Source organism: Plasmodium brasilianum, chromosome 10 (genome assembly GCF_023973825.1).
Source record: "Plasmodium brasilianum strain Bolivian I chromosome 10, whole genome shotgun sequence".
Lineage (NCBI taxonomy): Eukaryota > Apicomplexa > Aconoidasida > Haemosporida > Plasmodiidae > Plasmodium > Plasmodium brasilianum.
This window is the reverse complement of record NC_090123.1, coordinates 866,650-889,787: the sequence shown is the minus strand read 5'-3', so window position 1 is coordinate 889,787 and position 23,138 is coordinate 866,650. Positions and strand designations below refer to the sequence as shown.

At 29.6% G+C, this 23,138-nt stretch overlaps 3 protein-coding genes across 3 annotated transcripts; 2 read left to right on the top strand and 1 right to left on the bottom strand.

The window, feature by feature from the left end:
• Positions 1 to 409: 409 nt before the first annotated feature.
• On the top strand, positions 410 to 7,827 carry MKS88_003240 (phosphatidylinositol 3-kinase; the record flags this gene model as incomplete). Its single annotated transcript, XM_067216315.1, has 2 exons — positions 410 to 1,001; positions 1,055 to 7,827. The coding sequence occupies 2 exons, from the start codon at positions 410 to 412 to the stop codon at positions 7,825 to 7,827; spliced, it is 7,365 nt and encodes a 2,454-aa protein (XP_067072974.1).
• Positions 7,828 to 10,562: 2,735 nt separating this feature from the next.
• On the top strand, positions 10,563 to 15,081 carry MKS88_003239 (uncharacterized protein; the record flags this gene model as incomplete). Its single annotated transcript, XM_067216314.1, has 7 exons — positions 10,563 to 10,638; positions 11,256 to 11,289; positions 11,409 to 11,485; positions 11,755 to 11,797; positions 12,368 to 12,498; positions 12,724 to 12,785; positions 13,003 to 15,081. 7 exons carry the CDS (start codon positions 10,563 to 10,565, stop codon positions 15,079 to 15,081), a joined length of 2,502 nt encoding a protein of 833 aa, XP_067072973.1.
• A 1,510-nt stretch (positions 15,082 to 16,591) lies between these two features.
• Positions 16,592 to 20,721, bottom strand: MKS88_003238 (uncharacterized protein; the record flags this gene model as incomplete). Its single annotated transcript, XM_067216313.1, has 6 exons — positions 16,592 to 16,618; positions 16,941 to 17,000; positions 17,230 to 17,367; positions 17,680 to 18,421; positions 18,965 to 19,323; positions 19,522 to 20,721. 6 exons carry the CDS (start codon positions 20,719 to 20,721, stop codon positions 16,592 to 16,594), a joined length of 2,526 nt encoding a protein of 841 aa, XP_067072972.1.
• Between the last annotated feature and the right edge of the window lie 2,417 nt (positions 20,722 to 23,138).

The window sequence follows — 23,138 nt, the reverse complement described above, 5'->3', positions numbered from 1 at the left end:
TTTGTTTTGTTTTGTTTTGTTTTGTTTCGTTGTGTTTCGTTTTGTTTTGTTTTTCTTTTATTTCTCTTTCGTTTATCCTACATTTATTTTCCATTTAGCTTATATCCACCTTTTATTCATATTTTATACTTTTCTCTGCATATCTTTGCCTTTTCTTTTTCTTGTCTGTTTGTATCCCCTTCCCCTAAAATGTAAAAACTACAATTTTGGAAAATTTTTATACGTTCGGCGACGCTGCATGCACGAAGCAAAAAAAAAAAAAATAAAAAAAAATAAATTAAATAAATAAAATAAAATAAAATAAAAGCAAACAGGTGAAAAGGTAAAGCGGCAAAGGGGCAGCGTGACGAAGTGATAAAAGGAGAGTAAGGGGAAAACGCAAAAAGTTAACTCTTTCACAGAAGAGAAAATGAAATTTGTCAAAAAAATAAATGATGCAAACATAATAGATGTTGATTATTATTTTATTGTAAAATTTAATTTTTTTGTTCTTCTTGAAAATGAACATGATGGTCTATCGGATGATGGAAAGGTCTTGCATAAGGGTAGTGATAAAATATTATTATTAGAAAAAATAAAAAAATTTAAAAAGTTTAATAACCTTCAAAAGAGGAAGAAGCAGAAGAGAAAGAAGAAGAGAAGGAGGGCGAGAAAAATTAAAGTCCTCGTGATAGAGAAGAACAAGTGTAGAGCGAAAAATGGCAATACAAGAAAAAAGGAAAAAAGAGCACGTAATGATAGCGGTGAGTACAACCATCATACCACTGCCGATGGTGAGGCGGAGGACAGTGCAGATGTTACTGCTACTGCTACTGTTACTGCTGGTCGTGATGATGAGCGAACGACAGCAAGTAAAGCCTTACCAAGGACACCAAAAAAAGGGGCTCATTGCAACTTTGAAATAATGACTTACTTACTTATTGATAGAGAGTTTTTTAGTTACCCTGTTAGACTTAAATGCAGAACTATTAACTGGAAAAAAAAGTATAATCAAAAGAGTGGTACAAAAAAAAAAAAGGAAATTTTGTTTTTTCAGAACAGAGAAATAATACAGACTCATCAAATAAGTTTGAAGGTGATTATGTTAATTTTTCATCGCAAAATGACGATTCACCAAGTGAAAACGAGATAGCGAAAAATTTAGCAAAAATATTGCATGCGTCTGATAAAAGCGGTATGAACAAAAAATATGAGGAGAAGGAACAACGGAAGCAGCATTGGCATCGACATTGGCAAGAGGAGAAGGGTGAGGGAGCAATGGAAAAAACCATCGTGGAAAGGGATGCGCGTGAACCGTTAAATGGAAAACCGTGCAATGGAAGAAAGGGAGAAACTAATAAGAACAATACTGCTAAGTACAATGTTGATAGGGGATGCACATCCAACTGCTTCTCTGATTTGGATAGTGCAAATAATCCCAGCAGCAGCGGGGAATTGAAAAGGAACGTAAAAAGATACGACAGTGTAACAACACTGCTAACTCAAAAGAGAGCAAAGGTGATTTCTAAGAATATATGCTTAATAAATGAGTACGTGAAGTTTCCAATAAAATACTGTCAGTTAAGCACAAAGAGCTATATCTTTTTTATTATAAAAAATATTAGAAATGACGATATGGTATACTACAGCTATTGCAGTCTGTTTTCTCATGAGGATATACTAAAACAAGGAGTACAAATAAAAAAATTATATCATGTTAAAAGAAAAAAAAAAAAAATTATAGAATACATTACTAATGCTTTGAAAAAGAAAATTTACTGCGCTAACGAAAATTCGTTAATAAATATTACCAATGAGCAGATGTATACCTTTTTAAAAAAAAATTTACTTTACCATGATTTGTTAAAACTATATAATTTTGAGGCAAAAAATATGAGGAGTAGTACGAACAGAAGCAGTAGTATGCACAGAAGCAGTAGTATGAACAGAAGTAGTAGTATGAACAGAAGCAGTAGTATGAACAGAAGCAGTAATATGAACAGAAGCAGTATTATGAACAGAAGCAGTAGTATGCACAGAAGTAGTAGTATGAACAGAAGTAGTAGTATAAACAGAAGTAGTAGTATGAACAGAAGCAGTAGTATGAACAGAAGTAGTAGTATGAACAGAAGTAGTAGAATGAACAGAAGCAGTAGTACGAGGAGGATTACATTCATGGAAAGGCATCTGCAGGGTACTAACGAGACTAGCGCTTCTAACAAAATAAAAAATGCAGATAAATTAGCACAAGAAATGAACAAGAAAAAAAATGTTAACGTTATAAATAATAAGAGCTTAAAATCGTACAGCAAGAAAATATTACACATTGCGAAAATATTTAAATGGAACAGACACAACAAAGAAAATATAGATTATGGGAAATGTACACACATGAGTGTTCATTCGAGAGAAGGCACCAAAATTAGTGGTGATGATCAGAAGGAGGAAGAGAAAGGTTTTGCTTCTGACAGAAATAGAAACAAAACAAGCAATGCAAACAGGAACAATGACGCATATGTTGTAGCAAAAAAAAAAAAAAAAAAAAAAAAAAAAGATGTACATAAGGATATGCATAAAGATATACATGAAGAAGAGGGTATGAATGAGGATGCACATGCAGACAATCGTGAGGATAATGATACACGAGGATGCTGCTCTGCAAACGGCTGGTCAAGCAAGCGAACGCGCATGGGCAGCTTTTACAAAGCATTACTCCGATACAAACAAGTTAACAATTTTATTTTTTCCATGGAAAGGAGATATAGGAATGAAAAAGGAAAAAATATTTTTTTTAATAAAACGTCAGCAGAGGATTATGTTAGGGGGAGAAATAACGTGGATGGGCAGGAAGAGATTAACTGTTATGTGGAAAGCAATATAAAGAAACTTTATCAAGATAGCAAAAAAAAGAAAAATATAATATATAATAATGACACATATGATTTGAACTTCTGTTTAGTGGGTACCAAAAAGAAGAGAAAAACAAAAAAAGATAAGTATGTTAGAACAAAGATATGGAAAAGGAAATTATTAAAATATGAAAAAGATCTCTTCTGCGTGAGGAATTTCAATTATATGGAAAATTGTTATGGTAAGGATATCCTCCCTGATGAAAGTAATGATCCTCTACAATGCTGTAAAGAATTGATAGAATTATATAAAAAATGGAAGATTTATCAAAAAAAAAAAATTTCTGGTTATATCATTTTTAACCTGCGCAGTTTTAATAAGGATAAAATATATTATAATGAAAAAAAAAAAGAGTTGTCCTCATTTCATGAACATATTTTGGGTTCAACTGAATGTAGTCAAGATGAGTCTTATAATCATAACTATAATTCGACTAGCCATTATGAATGGTTTTTTAATTCGTTTGAATATGTAGGGAAGGTAGAAGAAAATACAAATATGCTTAGTGATAAATTTTTTAAAAGAATAGGATGGAATAAGAATAAGAACAGTCAGATGCTTATAAAACCGGAATTTGGGAAAAACTACGCCATTGAAGGAATGGTTGATGATTATCCATTTAGACGGATGTTAAGTGTCGAAATGGATGAAGAGGTAGGTAGAGGCAGTGGTGTGAATCTAACTACATATGAGATGGAAAAGATTCGAAAAAATGAGGACAGTACAAATTTGAAAGGAACAACACACATAAATGACCTAACCATTAGTTATCATGTGAATAACTGCACCGAAGAATATACCCAATGGGAAGATAAAATAGTTATACATAGCAACAGTAGTATCAAAAATGAGGATATAATATATTCCAAAAAAACATCCACAGGTTATAGTGACAATAAAAAAAGTGCTCCTATAAATGATACTGCGAATAGTGGAAATGCTTATGATTTTATAGCACAACAGAAGGGTATGGAAGAAGTTAATACAATGAATCTAGTAAACCAAGGGAACAATACAGAAAGTGTATACAACGTGGTCGATGTGGATGATGTGTATATTGTGGACCATGCGTGCTGTGCAGACGAAAAAAGAAAAGGACTAATCGGAAAGGGGGAGTTAAGCGCAGATATGGAGTTTACCCCATGCATGAGGAAGGTGCTCCCGGAGTCGAAGGAAAAGGATGTTAAGCTAAATCAAATTGGATTAGACGAGGGTAGAGTAGAAGAGAGTAGAATAGACAACAGCGAGTTGGACCTGAGCAATGTAAACGAGAGCGGGTTAGACCTGAGCAATGTAAACGAGAGCGGGTTAGACCTGGGTAATGTAAACGAGAGCGGGTTAGACCTGGGTAATGTAAACGAGAGCGGGTTAGACCTGGGTAATGTAAACGAGAGCGGGTTGGACATGGGTAATGTAAACGAGAGGGGGGGAGACCTGGGAAGAGTACACAGAAGCGGGTTAAAGCAGATGGCCCTGAATGATATATTTGAACATATCAGCAAATACACCAGTCGCATAAGTAAGAACATCCGTATAACAAACCGGAACAGGTACGATGATTACCCGTATGATTTTTTATGGACAGAAAAATTTGAAAAGCAGTCCTTGTTAGCACCAACAATAAATGAAATAAGAACATTGAACACAGTTTTGAATATACCAATAATGAAAATGAATGAAAATGAAAAAAGTTGTGTGTGGAAATATCGTTTTCATCTATTAAATAGAAAAGAAACGTTAGGTAAATTTTTAAAGTGTGTGAATTGGAATAATAAAAAAGAAGAAGAAGAAGCGATTATATTATTAAGTAAATGGTCAAAGCCTTGTTTGGAAAATTGTTTAGAATTATTTCATTCGTATATGCATTATACAGTTATTAAAAAATATATTATGAATATAATAAATAATACAAAAAAGGATCAGCTAAAATTGTATCTATTTCAGTTAGTACAATGTTTGAGAACATTTAATCATGAACACATTGATGATTTGTTTATTAACACGTTAATACATAAATGTATTAAGTCGAAGAAATTGTCTATATATTTACATTGGCTTCTTTTAAGTGAAACAAAAGATAAATCAAAAGGAAATTTATATATACATATACATAAATTATTTATTAACAAATTAATGACATCTAGTTTAAAAAAAAAAAAAGAAATTCTAGAAATTCTAAAAAATCAAAACAGATTCCGTAATCAGTTGTTATACCTAACTAAAATTGCAAAGAATAAAGCAGATCGCATACAAAACAAGACAAAAAAGTTGAGGCATTTCTTATTCTATTATAGAAAGAATTATGGCTATATTAATATTAAACAGTTTATACAGAATAACATATTCGTCACTGATCAAAATGTGTACGATTATGCTCACATGAACGAATATGCTCATGTGGATGACTGTGTTCATATGTCCAACAACGAAAGAGATGCTTCCACTTTTAAAGAGAATGAAAATGCACATAGTTGTCGTATTTCCACTGCGGTAAATGATCATCACTCTATTCAAAGGGGAAAAAAAGAGAAAAGGAAAAGTCAAACAGAGGAAGAAGCAAAGAATGACCAGGATATAGGCAACAGTACACCAAGGCACACGTCCGAAGATGACAAAGAGAATGCATTACGTGCAGATGCTCCTGTGGGAAAATGCCTTATGGTGGACTCAACAAGAGAAAGCGCGCATTGTGATGCAAACAGTAACGCTAATGAGAGAAGTGGTAAAACTAATGAAGGAAGCAGTAAAACTAATGAAGGAAGCAGTAAAACTAATGAAGGAAGCAGTAAAACTAATGAGAGAAGCGATAAAACTAATGAGAGAAGTGGTAAAACTAATGAGAGAAGTGGTAAAACTAATGAGAGAAGTGGTAAAACTAATGAGCGAAGCAGTAAAACTAATGAGCGAAGCGGTAAAACTAATGAGCGACGTGGTAAGTCTAATGAGCGAAACAGTAAAACTAATGAACGAAGTGGTAAGTCTAATGAGCGAAGCAGAGATGTAACTCGAGCGGAAAAACCAAATGCGCAGCATTCTATTAAAAAGGATAGTAACAATAAAGAAATGTTTTTCGAAAATGCAAATAATAAACACAACGAAATGAGGAACTCCATTTATTACTTAACCAACGAACTAAGCATTAACTATGATGTAAGTAAAGATATATATAATTTTCAGTATCAAAAATGCGGTAATCATAAGTCAACATCTGACGTTTGTGATGAATCTAATAAAACGATTAACTACATTGATGATTCAAAAAATATAAGAATAGAAATAAATAGAGATAATTCTTTTCTTTCAAATTTTTTACAGTTTAGTGATAATTTTGATTTTTTCTTAAGCACAACATATAGTGATGATGATACTAATATAGAAATTTTAGATGACTCTATAAGTATTGTTCAGAAACAAAGAATAAAAAAAATTAATGTACCTTTAATTTTACCCATTGATCCCGATAGTGAGTTATTAACATTTTTACCTGAACAATCATACGTTGTTCGTTCATCACTTTACCCAATTGTTATTGCCTGTCTGGTCAGAAAAAAAATAAAGCTCTCGCATGAAAGCTTTCATAATCTGATTATTAATAAACAAAAATATTTAAAGAAAAATATTAAAAAAAAAAAAAATTATTCTTTATATCATTCTTGTAACTCTAAATTTATCAAGGCCATGTATAGCTCATTTGACCATGCGAGGAACTTTAAGTATTATTACAAATATTTGAGATACCACAATGATAACATCTTTTACAAGCATAAGAAGATAGAGAAGATTTACATGCAAAACACTGCCTTGTGCCATAGCGAATCGTCTAATAAAAAAAAAAACTTGCCCAGTGGGAATAGCAGTATTAGCAATCGAGGTAGTAAAAATTGTGGAGAGGGGTTCAGACAAACCTTAAACGGAGAAAGTTCTGAACATGTTAAGAAGCACAATAGGAAAGCGGTGGAAGAAAAAGCGGTGGAAGAAAAAGCGGTGGAAGAAAAAGCGGTGGAAGAAAAAGCGGTGGAAGAAAAAGCGGTGGAAGAAAAAGCGGTGGAAGAGATAGCAGCGGATGAGATAACAGCGGATGAGATAACAGCGGATGAAAAAGAAAACAGTGTAAGTAAGAAATGCGTGAAAAAATATAACGAAATATACGAGTTGTCTATAAAAAAATATATTTACAAAGCTGGTGACGACTTAAGGCAAGATCATTTGGTAATACAAATAATATATATCATTGACAATATTTGGAAAAGATATGGATTGAATTTAAAATTAACATTATATAGAGTTTTAGCTCTATCAACAGATGATGGATTTATTGAGTTTGTTGATTATGCTGAGTCTATATCATCTATAAAAAGAAATTATAAAGGGGAGATACGGCAATATTTTATTGACAACAGTGAAGAAACAGACTCCCCCTTAGGTTTTGACGTACAAATATTAGAAAATTTTATATCAAGTTGTGCAGGTTACAGTGTAATAACATATATATTAGGAATAGGAGATAGACATTTAGATAATTTAATGGTTTCAAAAGATGGCTGTTTTTTTCATATTGATTTTGGGTATATTTTTGGGGAAGACCCAAAACCTTTTTCTCCTCCTATGAAATTATGTAAAGAAATGATTGAGGCTATGGGTGGAGCGCATAGTTCAGGCTATGAACAGTTTATAAAAAAGTGTTGTCTAGCTTATAAATATTTAAGATATCATTCAAAGTTAATCATAAGCTTACTTGATTCCATGTGTGAATCAGGACTTAAAGATATGAAAATGAGTCCTGAATTATGTGTCTTAAAAGTTCAAGAAAAGTTTAGACTTGATTTAAATGATGAAGCAGCGGAAATATATTTCTTAAGTGTTATTAATGCATCAGTTAAAACTCTCTTTCCAGTTGTTGTTGACAAATTGCATGAGTGGGCTCTCAACTGGAAGTGAATATGTTTCATCATTGTTTTTTCTTTTCTTTTTTTTTAACTTTATTCATGTTCATTTTGCCCGAAATTGGAAATTACATGACATTACGTATATAAATATGCTATTACATACTTATATATATATATCCCTCATTTTTGAATAATTTTTTTAATTTTCCCCAAGTGGTTCAAATTCATGCTTTTCCAAAAAGTATTACAGCGTTTGTAGCAAGCACAAACTCTTTTTTTTAGAAGATATATTTTTTTACTTATATTTTTACTTATTTTTTTACTTATTTTTTTACTTATATTTTTACTTATTTTTTTACTTATTTTTTTACTTATTTTTTTACTTATCTTTTTACTATTTTATTTATTTATTTTACTTACCTTTTTATTTATTTTTTTACTTTTTTATTTAATTTCTCTTCATTTTCGTCCTCTTTTTTTTTTTTTTTTCCCCTATAGCTCAGCTTTTTTTTCGTTCCTATCATCCTTTTTATTGTCCATTTTAGCAATATTTACGTTTCATGTGTTCCTCATTATTTTGCCCTCTGTCCTATTTTTCGCTCATTTATTGATGTTTGAAATTTTTTTGAAGTTGCCTTATGCGCATTTTTCCATCAACAAAATTTGTCCCTTAAAAAGAATCTCATTGAATAGTATTTTTTACAAAGCATACGTTTAAAAAGAGAAAAAAAAAAAAAAAAAAAAAAAAAATTAGACACATGTAACAATGCCCACATAATTAGAGTGTACGAATAAAACACTTGCTATTACGCACTTGTTACGCTACCAATATAATTAGGCTGTGCGCATGTTCACATTTGCCAATTTTAATATATAATCTATCTATCTATCTATATATATATATATATGCATATATGATCATATAACTTCTATAACTCAGAATAATATATCCCCTTCTTAGTTATAGTGCACAGTATATGACCATTCGAGTGAAGTCATTATTTTAAAAGTATAGTAGCTATATTTCTATGCTTACATATGTGTAACACTAGCGAAACATTTGCGAAGTGCTATTACGTATAGCAACAATGAACATAAAAAAATTAACACGATATTTAAGAAATTTGTTTATTCTTCCTTAAAACATACAAAAAAAAAAAAAAAAAAAAGATAGTTATCCCGTTACAACCATACGTATATTTATATATGTATATGTACATGTACTATTTAATTCTGTGAGGCTTTACTTATATTCTTTTTGGTAACTTTGAGTATTATTAAAATTTCCATCCAAAAAATTCTGTTTTAATTTTTTCATTTACTTTATTTTTGTTCGCCTAAGTGTTTAAATAGATAAAAATGTGCTCATAAAAACATTGGAATATATTATAAAATATTCTTTATCATATTAACCGCGTTAATAAAACTTAAAAGTTTCGTTAAGTCATAAATTCTTTTACGTATAAAAGCCTTTCTCTTTAACATAAAAACATTTTACATTATCTCTTACAGCTGCAACAAAAGACAAAAATTTGCACACACTCAAATACTCAAAATGTGCACATCCCATTTGTGCATAACTGATTTTTATAATAACTACGAACCCAAACAATTGAGCTCAAGAAAATAAATATATAAATAAATAAATAAACAAATAAATAAACCTTGTTTTCACGTAAAAACTTGTTAACACAAACCTTGTTCATGTAAAAACTTGATGACCTAAATTATGCTTATATAAATATTTGCCAGCATAAACCAAGTTTATTTAAATACTTGCCATCATAAAATAGGTTTATATTAATACTTGCCACCATATAAACCTAGTTCATGTAAAAATAAAAAAAAATTTCCATAAAAAACCAGAATAATACGAATATAACATGTATATAAAAGATAAGCTTGTTCCATTGTTGCTACAAAAATGAAGGAAGTTATATTTTTGAAAAAGACAACTTATTAGAACAAACACACGTTTATTGAGACCATATTGTGTGCAACTTAATTAAATATGTGCAAATATACACTTATAATGTAAATTCATGCATATCTATATCCGCGCAAGGGAAAAAAAAAAAAAAAAATATATATATACTTATATATATATATATATATGCATAGTACATGTACAAGCAAGAAATAAAAATAGCCGAAGTTAACCAGAGGAATGCAAAAATACAGTGTTTTGTAATTGTACATAATTTGCATTACTTTTTGAATTATTTATATGAACTATGCATAATTATGCACACACGTATAATAAATTTTTAATTTCTTAGGCTTAATATTTATGTCTACAATGTATATTTTTTTTTTTTTTTTTTTTTTTTTTTGAAAGAACAAATTTGTATGTTGTGTACAGGTAAAATCGCAGTATTTTTCACGATATCTATAAGGGAAAAAAAAAAAAAAATAAAAATATAAAGTAAAATGTAAAGTAAAATATAAAGTAAAATGTAAAGTAAAATATAAAGTAAAATGTAAAGTAAAATATAAAGTAAAATATAAAATAAAAAATAATATATAATATAAAAAAATAAATAAAGCAAAATAAACTATGTACACGCACTTTCTTTTTCTAAATGAAGGTATTTTTTCTCTTTTTCAGTAACATAGTAAAACACAAAATTGTAAATCTAATTTTTTCATTACTTATATTGTGTAAAAAAATCAATGCACATGTGCTTCAGTTGCATATGAATTTTATTTAAAAAAAAAAAAAAAAAAAATGCAAATTCTATTTAAAAAAGCATAAAATTATGCAAAAGCGGTCAACAACAGGTGTAGATGCATTTGAAACAAAACAGCAAATTATTTCAAACGATACTTACTAAAAAGACAAACTGCTTATATATATACACACGTAAAACATTCATTCGTATATACATGCGTACATAAGAACACACGCACATAAGAACATATTCACATAAGAACATATGCACATAAGAACATATGCACATAAGGACATATGCACATAAGAACATACGCACATAAGCAAACATGCACGTAAGAACATACGTACATAAGCACACATGCACGTAAGAACATACGTACATAAGCACACATGCACGTAAGAACATACGTACATAAGCACACATGCACGTAAGCACATGTACATTTATATTTAGTAAGGTTTATTTTTAAGAATTAAAAATAATAATTAATAGAATGCATATTTTTTAAATTGTTTTTTAAGATTTAAGTTACCTTCCACAAGTCATTTACTTTTTTTGTTTTTTGTAAATCCCCTGAAGAAGGGAGCCTTCTTATCTGTTTGTTCGTTTGCTAGCTCATTTGTTTATGAGCTTGTTTTTTTTTTTTTTTTTTTTTTTTTTTTTTTGTTTTTTTTTTCGGATTTTATTTCTTAGTATTTATTTGTGTTTATTTGTATTTACTTCCATTTATTTCATTTCTTCTTATTTCATCCCTGTTGAAACCTTATCACCCGTCCTGTTCACCCAACTGTTGCTTTTTTAACAGCTGTGTGTTTTCACTTGTTTCGTATTTTTAACCAGTAACCTCTTCTTCCACTGGATTTTCAAATAAGAGTTGTAAGTACCAGTTTTAAAGAGCCTTTCGTAGCTTCTTATTTGACACATGAAAAAACGAATTAAATAAAATTCTTACATACAGTAGTGACAACAGTAGTGATAATAGTAGCAATAACAGTAACAATAACCGTAGCAATAACAGTAACAATAACCGTAGCAGTAACAATAGCAATAATCGCACAAACAAAAATAATTAAAGGACTCAAAAAAATATTTTCCTAATTGGACACAGCAGATTTTAAAATGAATTCTCTAAAGTAATTAAAAAAAAAAAAAAAAAAAAGAGCAGTCAAGCGACTGAACGAATGAACTAAATGGTTACGCCCAAACAAAACTACAGGAATATTACAAGACTGTGCACTTAATATTTGTTTACTTATTTTATTTTATTATTATTATTATTTCCTTTTTTGTTTTTTTTTAAATAGAAAAAAGAAGCAAGATATACTTTGGGGGAAAAAATGGAGAAATGTAAGATACAGCGAATGAGCTCTATTTTTCAAAAAAAATGCAAAAAAACGATAAGAAAAATGAATATATAAATGTATACACGAATAAGCACATATATGTATGCGTGTGCGGGGTGAAAAATGAAAATTGTACCATTATGGTCCACCCATATGTAAAGCCTTAAGTTAATATTAGACCTTTCACAAGTCCCGTTGTTCTCTATGTGTGTTTATATAGCTTATACAGCAAAAAGCAATTAAAGAAGAGATGAATAAGCAACTAAAGGCATCTTTAGAAAAGCAGTAAGCAAGACATTTCAAATAAATACAAACAGTGGAAACAGAAATTGAAATCGAAATAGAGATAGAAACAAAAAAAAAAAAAAAAAAACAGAGAATGTTTATACCCTCGCTCATGTATCATCAAATCTGCATGTTCACTGAAATTAAATTATTATTTTATCCTATTTGATATGATACAATATAATGTCATTTGTTCGTTCGTTTGTTCGTTCGTTTGTTCGTTCGTTCGTTTATCTGTTTATCTGGTTATCTGTTTCTTTTTCTTTTTATTTTTTTCTGCGCATTTTAGAAAGCAAGAAGAAGAAGAGAAGGAGTGCACCTTTAAGCCGCAGACACTGTGGAACCAAAGCTTTAAAAAAACGATTTCTTTTGTGGACGAATTTTTCGTTAAATTGAAACCTTACATAGAACTACAACAGGGTATACTTTATAAATACACGTCCTTATGTATGTACATATGCACACATGTACGCATTTATGGTAGCAGAAAAATATTTGTGTCTACAAGTACATACACAATGAATGAGTTTATACATACAGTTTTTAGATAAATATATTCATTTGAAATACTCTTTTTTTTTTTTTTTTTTTTTTTTTTTTTCTTTTTTCTCTCTCTATTTAAACTATTGCATATTTTCAATGTAGCATATCTAAATCATTTAAAGGAGCTTGAACATGATGATCTAATATTTTCCCAAAATATTAAAGTACCCAAACTGTGCTTATGGAACATTCTCATTTTGATAAAAAATAAAAATAAAAAAATTCAAATCCATGGAAAACATTTTGTATCCTTATGAGCAAAAAGAGAGAACATCTTTGAGGGGCTACTACTAGTAGCACAAACGTTTACATATGTGTACTGGTATGGGTACATGTATATATATATATATATATATATTTTTTTTTTTTACAACTGCTCAGGACGAATTGAGGGTAATGCTGTCAAAAGCAATTGACAAGGAAATCATGGAAACGATCATTGATGGCTACAAAGGAGTTAGAACAAGGGGAATGAACAAAGTAAAAAGAGAAAAGTTAGATATACTTTCAAAGATGATAAAACTTGAAAGGGAGTACAACTGTTTTATGGCTAGAGAAAATGTAGATAAGAAAGATTTAGAAGAGTGTGGGTTTGATCGCGATCTAGCAGCTAAGTTAAGAAATGATATACTAAAAGATTCTTTATGTCCAAATTCGTTGAGAGATTTTGCAAAAATAAGGCAAGAGATAAACCAAGTATTAGAAGAGGAATTAAGAATAAGAGAAAATGAAAATGGGAATGGAAGTGGAAATGAGAGCGCAAACGAAAATGAAAATGAAAATGAAAACGAAAATGAAAACGAAAACGAAAATGAAAACGAAAATGAAAACGAAAATAATGCATATAGTGAAGCATATAATGCATATGATGAACTATTATCTAAAGAAAATAATAACGACACTACACAATATTATAATGGCTTAATTATTTCAACGAATGAATCAGAAGAAAGCATAAACCCAATTAGTAACAACGCAGTAGAGAATACATACTCTCGTAATGAAGACTTAAGCGAAAGACGTAGGAAGCATAATATAGTAGTGAATGCTAATAGTAGTAATAATAGGAACAATAATGGTAATAGTAATAGTAATAGTAGTAATGGTAATAGTAGTAATGGTAATAGTAATAATGGTAATAGTAATAATCAGCATGAGGCAACAAGGACAAATGAAGCAAATTTCATAAAAAACATTAATAATGAATACATTATATATGAGAAACAGAAAATGATGCATCTGGACCAGCGTAATAATGATAAAGTTGGGGATCACTATATATACAATAATCAGCAAGGGAAAAATAAAGAAAGTGAAAATAAGGATAGAGGCAAAACGTTTTATCGGGGAAGCAGTCATCTGGATCATAGTACTACTGTTGAACCAGGCAAACAGGTAATGAACGTACACGCAGTACAGTACACTAATGCCACATTTAACGAAATGCAAGAAGGATCTAATAATCAAACACAAGCATTAAGATGGGAACACACTAACTTACACAAGGATAGTAACACACAAGACTTACATCATGGAGGTAGTAGTAATAGTGAAAAAAAAATTAGGCATAGTAATAAAAACGTTTACTTGAACAGTAATTATATGAAAGCATTGAAGAGTGAAGACGCCAACAGATATGTTTCCTTTTTGCAAAAGGATTTGAACCACATCAACGTCATAATAATGGGAAGTAGCGGTAATAGCGGTAATAGCGGCAATAGCGGTAATAGCGGCAATAGCGGCAATAGCGGCATTGGCGGTATTGGCGGTATTGGTGATGGCACTGGCATTAGTATCAGCGAAAATTTTAACAACCCCACCGCCAATAATCCAGAGAAAATCAACAACTTACGCTGTATAGATAGAAGACCCATACATGCAAATGAAAAAAATATGAACAGTGCAGGTAATTTTGATCAATTGCAAAAAACAGGTTTTGTCCATAAACGTTGTACACCTATGGAGGCAATAAATGTGGGTGTAAATACATTAAGGACGGATCAATCTAAAAATATGATTGATGAGAAAAATAAATATTCACCCCAAAATGTAAATAATAAAAATGATGGTTTTTTCCGTTCTCTAAGACATAATTTTCCCAATACTGACAATAATAGTTTATACATTGAAGAAAAAGTTGAACGTAAGAATACAAGATGTATTGATAAAAATATATATAATATTAAAACTGCTAATAATTTTTATGATTTCTACCCGAACATGAGTTATAATAACAGTTGTGGTAGCAATAAGGGCGGAAGTATTAATGGAGGAAGTAAAAATGGAGGAAGTATTAATGGAGGAAGTAAAAATGGAGGAAGTAATAATGGCGGCACTAATAACAAAGGAAGTAATAATGGAAGTAGTAATAACAGCAAAAGCAAAGGCGATCATGGTAAAAATGCGCATATTATTTATAACATGAGTCCATATTACACAAACAATGCTATGATTGACTAAAAAGAAGTGCCATTAACAAACAGAAATGAGCATGTGCTTCCTGACAGTGTTCATATTAACAAAAATGATTGTAATAAAAAAAAAAAAAAAAAAAAAAAAAAAAAAAACTTACAACATACCTTTATTTAACAAAATAAATGAAAATTTTCTTATTCTTTGAGAAAGACACATGAGATATTAAACTGTAAGATAAGAAAGAAATTGCGAAAGAAATTGAGAAACAAATTGAGAAACAAATTGAGAAACAAATTGAGAAACAAATTGCAAAAGAAATTGAGAAACAAATTGAGAAACAAATTGAGAAACAAATTGAGAAAGAAATATCGAAAAAAGTACGATATAAGCACGCGCGTCAAGGTTGACTCGAACGAGAAGCAAATTTTACTTGTTTAAGTGAATGTTACGCGGGGATCTCTTCACGCGCATGTTTGTGTATATATACATATATGTATATGTAATTGTATGTGTACTCATTTATGCATTTCACTTTGTTAACAGCTCCGTCTTGCGGCTTCCTTTGATCGCCGCTCTTCTTTTTGCTCTAAATTTTGCGATTTATTTTATTATTATTTTTTTTTTTTTTTTTGTCATTAGAGTACTATTCCTACTGTTTACCAACTTTCAAGTGTAGTACTTATTTTTTTTTTTTTTTAAATTAATTGTACACATAATTGTATGTTATATTTTGTTACATACAATTTTGAATATGCTTCGCATATTTTTAACTTAACATATTTTTTGGCTTCATCGTGCCGCGGATGTTTCGCGTATTTAATTATATAAATATGAACATATAAATGTATGTATATATACGTGTATTCAAATGTGTATCCATTTGCGCGTTCGTAAAAGTCTACTCATCTGTTTATTCATAGGTAAACATGGACACACGTTTAAATATATATATACATATATTTATGCATACATATATCTATGCATATATATATCTATGCATACATATATCTATGCACACGTATATTATATATATGCATACCCCAATTAGATATTATTTTTTCATTTCCCTCCGTTTTGAGCTTCTTCTCTAACTGCTAACATTTTTGTGCATCCCTAATTTGCCTGTCTATTCATTAAACATAATTGTCTAATGAAATTAAAAAAGGTACAATTATAAAAAAGTAGAGGTAAAACTTGCGAGGGTGAATGCTCAAGTAACACGAAATAGTGTAAAATAACTGATCGATCTTCTTCAAATTTATTTTTTTTAAAATGTACAAATGAGGCATTTATGAAGATGATCTTTTAAAAATATATGTAAGAACAAAGAAAGAGAGAAAAAAAAAAAAAAAAAATGTTCTGCAACTTGAAAATATATTGCTCTTCAATTATAAGTACATTCGCTGAAAGATTGAATTCGTAAAGCTTTTTTTTTTTTATAAATAGAGAAAAGATAAATGCCTTATACATTGCTATTCTTTACGTTTTATGTTTCTTCAACCTAAATTTATGGTGATCATCTCACCCAAAATTTTTTTTTTCAATTTTTTCCCTTTTATACTTCCCTCTTTAGTGTTGTCACCTGAACAGTTCAGGAAAAAAAAAAAAATAAAAAAACATGAAATATGGCATAATATTATACAAGTGATGCAAATAAAATATAATAAATAACAAAAAAAAAAAAAAAAAAAAAAGAAAAAAAGTATGCACGATATATTATATTTTTTATTTGCACTTCATCGCTGTAGAATCGTACTATAAGTATTCTCCTTTGAATGAATAGTGTCATAAATCACTATTGGAAAAATTACAATAAGCAATTAAAAATAAATATACAACTAAAAGTGCAAAAAAAAAAAAAAAAAAAAAAAAAAGATGAAATAAAAGTGTAGAATTAGTCTTACTGTATTATTTTTCTGTGAACTCCTTGAATAAATTAGTATTTTTTTCTTGCTTCTTTTCTTCTAAGGATACGGGGTAATTCAAAATATTAAAATGATTAGCTTTGAAAAATTTTTTTTTTTTTATCATTTGGAATAAAGGAATATTTATATAAACAATGTATACATAAATTAGGTAAAGAAGAAAAAACATAATATATGGATTCATTTCAGTATTTAAATTTTTCTTCTTATAGGTTTTTTCTCCTTGAGTGAAAAATTTTTTTCCTTCGTGCATTAAGCACATAAACACTAGGTCTAGGCCAAAATACTTGAAAAAAAAAAAAATATAAATGTTGAACAATTTGCTCCATTTGGATTTCTGATTGAAGTGCAGCTGGATGTTCTTTGACCTATCTGTGCATTCCATGGCTAGTGAGCATGTGTTTCGCTGTAAAGGGGGACGGGCACGCGCGTGGTTGAGCGGGGAATATATCTCGTACACATGTGCACAATTTTGTAGGTATGCAAGTGGGTAGGCATACAAGCAGGTGGGTATACAATTTTGTAGGTATGCAAGTGGGTAGGCATACAATGCGAGGGGTAAGCATGTTCGTGGAGAAGCGCGTTCCATGGGTAAATACACGTGCTCTTCGGGGCAACCCACATAGAGGGACAACAAAAGCAACAGTTACGCACAGTCATAAAAAAACATGTACAAGTCATATATTAAGAAAACACATAGTACATTTTTGGGCCTTACCAGAATTGCCTTTACATCTTGAATGGTCGAAGAGTGGTCCTTCTTTTCTTTTCTTTTGAAAATCCATTGACACATAATTACAGAAATGAAAGGAATAATACATATATTTATGAACTGTCGTAAGAAATATAAAGGAACTCTATTTTTAATTTTAAATAGGACATCAAAATAAAGAAAAGAAAACTCATGGACAAATGTTAAAAGTATCTTAAAAATGAAAGGATATTTTCCTAATTTTTCTGCTGTTTCTTTTATTCCACGTAGCCAAAAAAAATTAAAATTTATATAAAAAAATATTAACAAGGTCATAATTTGTGATAATTGTGTAAATAGGGTATCCATAAAATTTATATCAATAGTTCTATATATATAATATATGACAAAGAGAACTATCCATCCAATAGGAAATATTTTTTTACTACTCTTAAAAATATATATATCATTAATCGATAAAAATAAAATATCTATTCTTTTGGAAGCTGATAATAACATAAAGCTTAAAAATATTATTGCTACATTTAGACTTAAAAAGAGAGTAAATGTATTGTAACAGTTATGAACTACTGGGATAAGAATATAAAATAAATTCTTTTTCATTAACTTTTTTAGAATATAATAATTTTTATCTATATTTTTTAAATGCTCTCCAATGATAGTTGTGAATGTTACAAAAAGGAGCATGTCCACTAAGAAGCAACACAGGACAATCAGGTAAGTGATGGGTATGACATTTACGTCCAACCTGATAAAAGAAAGTAATTGAGGGGTGAGGAGGGGAGAAAGAATGAAAAGGATTATTAACATGGGGCAGGAACATATAACATGCTCACGGGTGAATGTTCATACGATAAGAAGCGTGCTGTGTGAGGGCTTCTGTATCTTTCCCTCTACTTATTTATCTGTCTATATGTCTATATGTCTACATGTCTATATGTCTATATGTCTATATGTCTATATGTCTATATGTCTATATGTCTATATGTCTATATGTCTATATGTCTATATGTCTATATGTCTATGTGTCTATATGTCTATATGTCTATGTGTCTATATGTCTATATGTCTATATGTTTATATGTCTATATGTCTATATGTCTATATGTTTATATGTCTATGTGTCTATATGTCCATGTGTCTATATGTCTATCTGTCTGCATATCACTCCGTATGTCCATCTGTCTGCATATCACTCCGTATGTCCATCTATCTGTATATCACTCCGTATGTCCATCTATCTGTATATCACTCTGTTTATATCTCCTTTTGAAAAATTTTGCGTGCTCACCTTAGTCCTTTAGAGGAGTAGAAGTACATCCCCGAATGCAGGGACATGTTGACAGTGCAGTGTATCATGCACACGATCCATATTTCGTGATTCAAAAGAACACTTAATATTTTACTAGTATTAAAATCGGTTAATAAAAAATTAATTAAGGTAAAATTACGCAGAGTAATAATATGAATTATAAAAAATAGAATTAGAAGGAATACAAATATTTTTACTATTTTATGTGATACTTTATATTTTGAAAATAAATTGTAAAAAATTAGGAAAAGAAATGCAAGGAGTACTGTGATCATCGTAAACTTCGTGTTCTTCGGTTCGACGTACTTGCTCAATAGCGTATCGTATATTTTTATGCCCTGAGGGGGAAAAGTGCAACGTTTGCTCATGTGTTATGATATGATTGTATGTTCATTTTAAGTAGCATATGCGGGTGTTCATTTTAAGTAGCATATGCGGATGTTCATTTTAAGTAGCATATGCTGGTGTTCGTCTTAAGTAACACGCATATGTTCATATTTGATAAACATGCACACGTGCAGGCAAAGTGGCCTTACCAGTTTCATCCTGTTCATCTCACATGTCTGAGTACGATCATTGTAGTAACAAATGTTCCTTGAAGAATCACATATGTTCTTGCTGCCATTAAACTTAGAGCATATTTTTATATCTAGATTTTTGTATACCCAAGGAGTGCTTTCCATAAAATAGTAAGAAACATAGGTGATATGCAAACATATAAGATCAATGCATTTTATTATAGAAAGAGTGTACAATATAAGTAGTATTATTCCTATAGGTAAGTGATAGTGATTAATGGACCAAAAAAAAGAAATACATCCATCTAAGACATAACGTCCACAATTTATTTCTTGCAATAAAAAAGGAACAGATAAAACTACATAAGTAATAAATAAAGGGAAAATAACAGCAATAGTTTTATATTTTATAAATATATATAAAGAACAGCTAAGAGTAGATAGTGAATAAGCTAAAGAATGTAACACATAAGTACTAACATCGAACTTATGGAATTCATTTAATTTTTTATATATCCATGGAAGCATATATAAATTACAATTTTTTAAATATTTCATATTTTCAAAAACACTTGCCATTTCTATTATATCATTATATGGTATACCTATAGTAACTAAATAATAAAAAAGATTATCACAATTCTGCTTTTTTAAAAGTACATTTAGTATATCTGCATCTTGAAAATATATTGCATAATCGCATAAGGTGTCTAAATTTGTATGCCCTTCATATTTTATATGATAACTTTTAAAAATTTTTAATAATTTTAATCTTTGGTTTTCTCTATCATCTTTTATATCTATAGATTTATTATATTTATTTATATTTAACTGATCTTTCTTATTTTGTTTTTCCATTTGAAATAATTCTGAATGTTCATATGCTTTTAAAAACAAATAATATCGTATTTTCTTTATATTATTATTATTATCTTTTATATAATTTATTATATTGTCATATGTGTTTTGTAAAGAATTTACATTTTTCCTCCTTCTCATTCCATATTTTTCACTTCCGATATTAGTTACATTACCATTTCGGTTAAATAACTCTGTATTAGTCTGACACTCTCCCCAATATGTACATTTTATTCTTTTCCTTTTCCCATCCTTTGTCGTCTCTTCCCTGAATCTATATTTGTAATTCGATCTCTTTTTCTGGAAAGTGCTTTCAGAGTTATCCTCAGAAGGTACCTTTTCTAATTTGTCGGCATTCATTGAGTCGTGCTACTATTTATATGCTGCTAATTCTAGGCTGGTTCAAAATAGACGAACACGCACCCCTACGGGTATAGTTACATATGCAACAGTGAATATATGCATGCATGTACGTATGTACGTGCATATGTGAAACTCTAAGTCTTTTATCACAACACTGTACGTCTGTTCCTCTTTGTTTCTTTTTATTTCTTTGAAAACGAATAAAACAGGGAGTAAAAATGGTAGTCCTACTATTGCAATTAGCCTTGCGTGAAAACAGCCATAGGTGTATAGCTCGTGTACATGCTTCTAATTCGAACTGATTGTCTACTTATATAGATGTATGGAGGAAATGGGCTTACGTTCCTTCTTCGTAAGTATGTGTCTATTAACTGTTCTCGATATGTTATAAGGGAATTTTATGTACACTAAAAGAGTACATCGTACAAGGAAAATGTGTATGCACATGTGTTTATTTATATGTAACATTTTAAAATAAAAATTTTATTATTTTTTTTAATAGACACTCACTCAATATATCAAGTTGATTCTCCAATTAATCTACTTATTTTGTGTGTTATATAACACTTATATGCTTTTTTTTTTTTTTTTTTTTTTTTTTTTGTTTGCCCTTTTTTTATAGGGACCATTTGAATGATATTTCTCACACATGTCTGAGTTACCATCAATTGGTAAGAACGAGCCGGGAAGGTTAACTACAAACTAGGGTATAAAATGAATTTTACTAAATTTTTTGTGTGTAGTTATGTTCCTTTATCGTATCGCCTAATGCACAAATTTTGGAAAATAAAAAAAGAAAGAGATCAGTCACACAGATGAGCAGTCAAGCAGTTAAATAGTTGAACAGTCCAACCACCAAACAGTTGAACAGTAGAACGGTCGAACAAATGGACAAGCTATAAATAACACACAGTGTACTCAAATGATCCAAAGTGGTACATCACTCCACCACAGCAATTGTGCATGGTCAATACATTACAAGACGTAGAAAAAAAGATTTAATTTTTTTTGTTTTAACAAATATCACAAATATATTTCTAAAGAACAGAAGATAACGAATAGAAGACAAAGAATGGAAGATAAAGAATAGAAGATGAACGCTTTCTTTTTTTTTATTTTCCTCCCTTTCGAGTATAATTAACAGTGTTTATTCCTCTCTATACGTATCATGTAGGTTATCAATTTCTGCGTGAACATCAACTTATAGTGATAAACTAACATGTTAAACGATGAAGATAATACTACTGTGAAAGGACAAAAAATAAAAATATACCTGCAATGAACATACATACACATATTATGAACTCCTTTATAGTACATTGCGTGTAGTTAAATAATAAATAAAATAATTTTTTTTTTTGTTTTTTTTTGGAGAATAGACAGTATACCTCTTTACTAATTTTTAATTAGATGTTTTTGAGTAAAATGTAGCTCACACAAAAATAGTAAATATTGGCCGGAACAGTTTTATCGAAATATGTCCTTTTTCATCATGCGTTCTTTCCGTCATTCCTTTTTTTTTTCTTTTTTTTTTTTTATAAAAAATGCGGAGGAAATTTAAAGCAGTCATGGAAGATAGACGTAGGTGTGCATACAATGTGTATAGGAGCAAAGTAAAATAAGAAGTACGTAAAAAAAAAAAAAAGAAGCATATATTTATATATATAGGTATATATACGTGTACATATTACACATGTATGTTATAAATACATAAGCAAAACATATGATATAAATATATACTGTAAACTTTCCTTATGAACATGATCTATTAGCATGCCTTATGAGCATTATACTTAATCATTCTTTTTAAGCTTTTGTTATACATACTCTTTTAAAACATGCATTATACACACCCTTTTTAAATACCCCTTTTAAACGCCCCTTTAAACATGACCTATAAATACGCAATACAAATGAATATTATAATTATGAGCATTCCTTTTTAACTTCACTAAAAATGAAAAATGAACTACCCTTTTTAACTTCACTAAAAATGAAAAATGAACTACCCTTTCTTTTTTTTTCTCTTTTTTTTTTTTTTTAATATTCCCAAATAGCAATATAACTTTAGTAATATTTAACTTGGATTTTGTAATTTCCTTAATTTTAAATAAGAGCTTTTCACCTGCACAAGTCATAAATTATATGCACCGTTACGAATTTGTTAATTCCAACTGTATAATATCTGTATAAGTTAATTTGATTATTAACTTATATTTTTTTTTTTGAAATTTTTTTTATTTGAAGCATATTAACAAAACAGGTATATCTGCTTCTTATTATATTTTTCCTTTTTTTATGAACAATTCAGCTCTTTGTCTTTCTTAAAAAAGAGTATCTACATGCACACAAATTTATGAATGTTTTTTTGAGTTACATATTTTTGTGTAGTGTATGTGATAAGAAAACATAAT